The sequence below is a fragment of the Dipteris shenzhenensis genome, chromosome 13 (assembly GCF_047967505.1).
Source record: "Dipteris shenzhenensis isolate YYH24624 ecotype China chromosome 13, Dip_SZ_1.0, whole genome shotgun sequence".
Classification (NCBI taxonomy): Eukaryota; Viridiplantae; Streptophyta; class Polypodiopsida; order Gleicheniales; family Dipteridaceae; genus Dipteris; species Dipteris shenzhenensis.
The window spans coordinates 6,008,687-6,016,613 of NC_141608.1; the positions used below are offsets into that span (position 1 = coordinate 6,008,687).

Genomic DNA, 7,927 nt, shown 5'->3' on the forward strand with positions numbered 1-7,927 from the left:
ACCACTCTCTGAAGCCTCCTTCTCTGGGTCATTAGTGTAATGGTTTCAAGCACTTCTTTGGACTTTTGATCATCTAGCGGCTCCACAACAACCCCATCCTTTGCTAGCATCATCTCCATCACAAGGTCTTGTGCCACAGACACCTCGATATTTTTGCAAGAGGAATTTCCATTCAACCTAGCATGTATTGAAATGAGATCCTCTACTTGCATTTCCTTTGCTCGACTTCTACCTTTTTTTTTTTTTTTCAAAAAAGAGACTTCTATTAAGTAAGAAAGAAACCCGCTTTGTCATTGGATGTGAAGAGCCCAAGAGGAATCAAGTCTCTCAAAAAATACCTGGGGCCCTGAAAGAGTAAGCCAAGCCACTGATCCCCAAGTCATATAGGAAGGTAGGCGAACAAAAGTGCTAAAAGTTTTGCAATCCCCTTCCATATGATTCTTGCCTGTTTGCAATCCCATAGGTAGTGCTGTATTGTCTCCAAAGCAGAAAAACAGTGAGGGCAAGAAGGGTTGGACCTCCAATGGTTTACTGCTATCCCACCATGAATAGAAAGCCAAAAGAAGAGAGTGATTTTTCTATTTCGGTGGGATTTCTAGAGTCTTTGCCAAAAATTTTTTTGCAAGTCAACAGGAATCTAAAAGTTCTCCCAATGATGAGCTCTGGTGGGCCTCCAACCCCTACAGCTGAGCTGGAATTTCTTGGCAATACTGACCGTGTAACGAAAGAAGGGGATGCCCTTCTCTCGATGCCCTTCAACTATCCATTCCCATTCCCCAGGGTCCCACTGCAAAAACTTAATTGGGACACCTCCATAGAGCCACAACCTCCATGAGCCAAGGGCAAGAGAAGCGAGTAAGGATCCAAGTACCACTGTGAAAGAGAGCCATGCTCCATGAAGGCCACTATCCTGACTGGCTAAAACGGTACCTCCAATAAGATATCGTCTGTGGATCTGGATAGCCTACATCCCAAAGAAACATCAAATACTAAGGCATCCTCATGTGGGTCAAGAAAAGCAATCACCTGTAAAGGAACTCCCAATCTGGAAAATGCCCCCATCCGAGTGGAGCAAGTAATAGGCATGTCATCTGTGTCCACCCAATCCAAAGGCAAGGCTACATCAATTTGTTGGACTCTCCCTGCACTCCCTCTGAGATTAAGAACCATCTGGGCCTGTTGGTCTGCAGGAAGCTTCCTGAAGGCTTTCCATGCTCCCACTGTAGATGCCGGGCCCCTCTCCCATCTTGGCCACTGCATGTAAGGAGAAGCTCCAAGTGGTCTACCAAGCTCATCCAAAATCTGGTCATTCCACATGATAGGCTACCTGTCAATCTCTTCACGGGTGGATGGGGGAATCCTACGAAGAGTACTCCTGAAGCTGGCCCATGCTTTTAGATAGCAACCATAAGAGGGGAAGAGGGAGACCTGAGGTGGGCTATGGTGAAAACCCATCTAGTACTGTGTGTCCAATCCTCTCCTGAAGTGGGCGTGCGAGACTGTATGCATCTAATAAAAAAATCCTTCCAAGGCTCTTGCCCTGGCATAAGCCCTCTCACAACGAACTTCGAGAGTAAAGATCTGCATTGTAGATCTGGGTCGATGATATTCAAACCCCCTTCTCTTGTAGGAAGAATCAATGTCTCCCAAGCCACACTAGCTGTAACATCATTTGTGCCATCTAGACCACTCCATAAAAAGTTTTGTACAGGCCTCTTAAGCTGAGTGATACAATCCCTAGAGTGGCACCAACAAGAGCATACAAACCATGATATGGCTAGAAGAACCTAGTTAACCACCACCACCTTGGAGGCCAAGTCAAGTTTGGATGAGCTCCAAAAAAGGAGCTTTCTTTTGATGCTTTCCAACACTGGAGCAAACTATTGTGAAGGAGAGATGCCCACCCCAACTTGGAAGCCCAAATATCTGACAGAGACGCCCCTCTGTACCCAAGTGAAGCCAATATCATTACCCCAATCCGGGGTGTCATCCTCGCAAATCCAAAAACCACTGGATTTATGCCAATTAATGTGTGCACATGCAGCCATGCAAAACAAATCCAAGGCTGTCAACTAGATGGTCATGGAAACCCACATGCACTATGCATCTCATTGTCTTCACTCGTTCATGGGGAAAGCAATAATATATAATAGCACTACATAGGTAAACACACTCTAGTATTGATCACAATGCTTGCACACAAGTGACCCAAGGCTGGATCAATAGGACCAGGTAGAGGAGGTCTCCTAAGCTTTCCTTTCCATTGTGTATCATTTAAAACTCCCACTCGTTCAAGGAAAGGACAATCCAAATTACAACATCTCAAATAACCTGAACATCTACTCATTCTCACAACACCATTGAAGCAGTCTTATGAACATGTGGAATATTTTGTCCAAACATGACCATTAGCATTCTGTTCCATTCCAGACATTGGTGAACCCTTAGGCATAGGTGGAAGTTCGAAGACAATATATCCATTGTAAGTTAGAGGAAGCTCAGTAACCTTCTCCACTCGAATTGCATATTTGAGTGCAACATGAAGAGAACTATTCAAAGGCATCCTCTCTATAAGTGAAGACACACTATTTAGTTCATGATTCATAAAGTCACCATGAGTACCTCTTTTATAGGGCATGTGAACTCTTAAGGTTGATTGTTGGCTACCACTAATCTTGAACCCTTTCTAACCATCCTCTAAGTTCACCACTGGAAGTACAATGGCAAGCTCATCTATTCCAATTTCTTGATGTAGCTCAATGTCCTCATTCTCAAGGTGAAAGTGTTCCTTAAGCTCCACCAATGAAACCTCTAGAAAAGGAGTGTCAAAATGAATCGTCAATGATTCATGTTCTCCAAAGCGAATGAAAACTGAGAAAGGCATGATTCAAATGCTAGAGCCAAGATGTAGCACCAGACGACACCAACCAAAGAACAAGAGAAAAGCTAGCTACACAAAGGGTCCAAAAGCAGGGAGGCAAAAGAAGAAATGGCATAGATGTGTTGGAGACCGAAGAGAATGGAGCAAAGAGAAGTGTTGAAAGAGCCACTGAGAGGGATTATGGGAGAGAAGAGAAGAAGCAAGTTCATCTCTGTAAGTGTCAAATGCAAATGGATGTCACTATTAGCATCCAAGGTGGTCGTTTAACTGCAAGTCTTTATTGAACAATATGTATTTATTTGTTTAGAATAATGGTAATCTTTGAACAAGATGCCTTCATGCATATAGTAACTTGAATGACGCCTCCATGCATTTCATTCAGTAAGGGTGTACATTTAATATAAATGAATAAAAAGAGAAGTAACTTTCAAATTTATATATTGGTATTAAAAGACTAAAATATCAAGAAAAAAATTAAAGATTTATAATTTCTATATTTTACTAGCAATAGTTAGAATGAGTAGTATCTTCAAATCCATATCTAAAATGAAAACTATCAAAATGTGTTAGTTTACTTCACATTTGCATGAACGAGCAATATTACTATTTCCATCATGAGTCATTATAAGGTGTTCTCCTCACTATTACAAGGGTTATGTAGTTTCTGGCATTACCCATACCCACATCTTCTCCTACCGTCTAATAATGACCAGGCCTGCCATCGCCTACAAAATTGTTACTACAAAATCGCCTGCAAAATTTGGAGATATTATGAGGAAGGGCTGGGTCAAATTCTCTCTCTTTTTATCCAGCCTAGAAGTGATTTTATCTCTCTTTCTATCCTGACAGGTCCCTCCCTATGCTTCTATCTCCTCCCCCAAATGCTTCCCACCCCCTTCCATTCCTACCCTCTCATCTTCCCACAGTTCAAAAGTTTAGTGATGTCGACTCCTTCCTTTCTGTCCTAACGATTTGTCTTCTTAATTTATCTATTTTATTGAAACTAATGATCAAAAGCAACACTGTGTAATTACTAATCACCTGCCTTTACCCACTAGTTTAAGTGATCACCTCACCACTTCATCTTACCCACCACCATCCCATACCCTATTGATCCATACCCTTCACTGCCACCACATATACCTGCCTTATTTTGGCGAGCCTCACTTACCTGCCATATCTTAATTATTGCACCGCTTCATTCCCTTAAAAATGTTTTTATATAGAAAGCATGTGTATGTAGTTAATGACAACTCAAGTATCTGATTCTGAAGTATCTTATTCTGAGCCTCACTTACCTCACCGCCAACTCAAGTATCCAATTTTGAAGCTTTAAGAAACATCGTCCATCACAATCTTTAGCTTGTATCATGATGGTTCACGTTCTTTTCAATTCAACGATGTTGATGAAGATTTGGTGGCTCATATGAGGTTCCTTTGTTTGCCTAACTCCTGATACTAGCTCGGCTTTGGTTAGAAGACACTATGTTATGAAGCATAACTCCTGATACTAGCTCGGCTTTGCTTGTTCATAATATGTTACGAAGCATGTGTGGAAAGAGGAGCATTTGAAGGCGTTACTTCCTGAACATCTAGCCAGCGTTCTTCTGGCATCGAGCTACCTGTTACCATCCTCCCGAAACCAAGCCGTGGCCAATGCATTGGGTAAGCTTTGCACACGCTCCATAGAAGAAATGGCATAGATTGACATGCATATATGGCATTCCGACCTCCGCTATTGACAGAGAAAGAAGTAGAGCAACTGTTCGTGCAGAGAGCTTTGCGGAAAGGGAAAGTGTTGCACCGATACGAGGAACTTGTGAAGAAGATAGTGCGGCCATTGTGCGGCAGCCTTCCGTTGGTACTAAAGGTGTATGGATCCTACTTCGAGGAAGAGGAGAGGCGCAAGAAAGATGAGTGGAAAAGAGTCTATGTGCGCCTGTGGATAAGCTCTGGGCTATCAAATAGCATAGAAGATGTTTTCGAAATGCTGGAGGCAAGCTTGAGTTTTCAGACAAATCTTGTGCAGGATGCGTTCTTGGATGCTGCACTGTATTTCCGTAGCAAGTCATGGGATTCGGCCAAGTATTCTCTCATGGATGAGAAGGATGAAGGCTTTCACTCGTGACCCCGTACTCGATTTTCGCCATTACGTTTCTCACACCCCCACTTCCTGCTTGTGGCTTTCAACAAACTTCAACGACATCGACCTCCTTGTAGCCTTCAACGAGCAAAGAGCTTTGAGGTAAGTACTCTTTTCTCTTTAGAAATTCAATGACCATAGCTTAGGGAGGCAAATCGTAAGAATGCAAGCATAACGGTAAGAGTGAAGCGTTGGACTGTCTGGCTCACTGTGGTGGCAGTTGGACTGCCTGGCTCATTGTCTGGGGCAGTAAAAGAGTTGGACTGCCTGGCTCATTGTGGTGGCAGTTGGACAGCCTAGGGCAGCAAAAGAGGCAGTGCATTAACGCGCTGCCTCTTTTGCTGCCCCAGGCTATTAGATGTACGCCTTTCTGTATAGTCGAATTAGTCTACATTTTGGCGTTAGATTTTATCTCCTCTTCTTCATATCTATTATAATTTTTGATGATCTTAGATTGATCGTTTGAGGTGCAAGCCTTTTACCATTTCCATCCTCTCACACACTTCTCACCGAATCCATCTCCACAATAGAAAAGGCAGGAGTTACATTCGCAACACAATGAATGGCCCATTGCCATGGTAGACAAGAACATCAAATTGCAGCTTGTGATCAAGCACTAAATCATTGTTACTTCCAATTAAGATCCATTTCTTCGTGTGATCATTTGAAGGCACTCACCCGTCAAAAATTTGTACCCATATTCTACAAAGATGAACCTTTTTCTTTTAGGACACAAGTGGGTGAATGTTCCCTAAACTGGAAATCAATTGCATTGGTAGATACATGTATTTGTGTCTAGATATGTAAAATGATATTTATTCATAAGTGTGAGTTTACACACCTTTGCATTCATATATGTCAGCAATTTGAGATATTTGTTTGAAGCTTTTTCCTCATGAGGTGTACACACTTCATGATTTGTTTGGGGCTTTGCCCTCATGATATGTATTGCATATGTTTTCATAAACAAAACCTTTATCATATACATATGTGAAAAAGCTCTCATGTTTTTTTGAGCGTATTGATAGATTTGAGAGGACACAAATGTGGAGAAGATTCAAAGAGTCCATGTACTTACGAATTCATTCGTTGTAGCCCTACCAAGAGAGTAATCTCACTAATTTTCCTTGGGTCAATTATTGTGCATACCACTCGTACATGTCTTTTCTTGTTTGTAGGAAAAATTTCCTTGATAACACTCATCCATGCAGTAGTCCTATGATTGCCCTCCCAAACAAATAACATCTTTTGTGACATAAAATGAAAGTCATGTTAGACATCACATCTTTCTCAAACTCCTCATCCACCTCTCTCCAGGTGGGAGACCAACTCTTACTCATATCATATGTCACAACTATCTCCTCTCCATCACTCTTGTAGCCCTCCACTTGAAATGTACTTTTGAGTGACGATACATCATCACGACTCACTCTTGCATAACACAAGGGAGATCTTGGTCTTGGAGAGGCTTGGTTGGAAAAGTTGTTTGCTTGTGCTTTGATGGTACGGACTCTTGCATGACATTGGAGAAGGTCCAACTCATTGCAAAGTCTGATTTGAGATTAGAAAAAAAAAATATTTTCCTTTCTTTGTTAGAAGCCACTAAACCTATGCGAGACATGTACTTCATGCCTGTGGGCAACCTTGAGTACAGAGGGTGTGTTTCTTCTACCAATACAAATTATCTTTCATGGTGTTTGTTTCTTGCCAATGGCATCTCTCTTATTTTTTTATAATAAAATTGCGTCAACTTTTACTGTTTAGGTGGATTAGTAGAGATATTTTTGGAGAAGGTGGAGAGACAGTCATTGAAAGTGCTTGAAGATTTGAGGGTAATCACAACAATGGGCATGCCTTTGGATACCCCTAAGGATTACACATTCAACAATACATGGAGGATATAAAACTGGATGAGAGAAAACATATGTTTGTGGTGCTAAGATCAAAGGAAACAAAGATGGAGAGCAAGGGTGGAAAAAAAGGAGATGGACTATCTGAGTTGGACATGGTTGCCCATAGGGTGGCTTATAGGTATGTTCTCAATTCATTCGAAGGTTCATTTTTCATTTGTCTATGTTTGTGCTATTGATTCATGTAATTACACAATCATTGATGGTTGTTCCACTTGATTTCTTGACCTTTTGATGGTTTGGGACATCCAATTTTTTTTGGTTTCTTGGTTGATAGATATCTCTCCCACTTGGCAATAGAGAAAAGGATCTCTGACATTCCAAATTTGTACAAGAGTTGGGTGGAGATTGGTCATGCTGCATGCATGTATCCACCTGGCATGCATCGTCTCTCTCAATGGGAAATAGCACATTGTCCTTGGTGGATAGATTTCCCTAAAGGACAAGTACTGGTGCAGGAAAGAGACTTGTACAATACTTATGCTTCACAAAAAGCCAATGAAGCAAGTAAGGACAAAGTGGAGGGAAGCTCAAGGAGATAAGAAAGAGAAAGAGAAACAAGAACATCCTACAAAAAAAGGTAAGGAAGATACAATATGATTGTTTGTTGATGTTGTCTTCAATTCGTTTTGACATTGCATTAATAAGTTTATGATTGTTCTCTTTCTAGATGAGGGACCATCTAGTCCTATGCGGCATGAAATGGATCACATAAAGAGTGCAGGTAAGGGTGTTGTTGTGTTCTGCATATGTAGTTGTTCCTTTAACACTAGTTTTACTTGTAATTGATTTGCTTTTGCATATAGATGGAGAATCAATCTTAGGACTTGTGAAGCAATACATGTTCCATCGATCACAGTCATCTGACATTTCCTTGGCCTGTGGCATCACACCTTTGTTTGCTTGTATAGTTGGAGATTACATTGCAATGGGCAAAGACTTTGTTGACTCTAAAAGAAATGACAAGTATGCTATTTTGCATGAGTTTTTTAT

At 41.3% G+C, this 7,927-nt stretch overlaps 1 protein-coding gene across 1 annotated transcript; it reads left to right on the forward strand.

Annotated features, from left to right (window-relative positions):
- The first annotated feature begins 4,598 nt into the window (after positions 1-4,598).
- On the forward strand, positions 4,599-5,009 carry LOC147894954 (uncharacterized). The gene has a single exon (XM_087384270.1). The coding sequence runs from the start codon at positions 4,599-4,601 to the stop codon at positions 5,007-5,009; it is 411 nt and encodes a 136-aa protein (XP_087240396.1).
- The last annotated feature ends 2,918 nt before the right edge of the window (positions 5,010-7,927 follow it).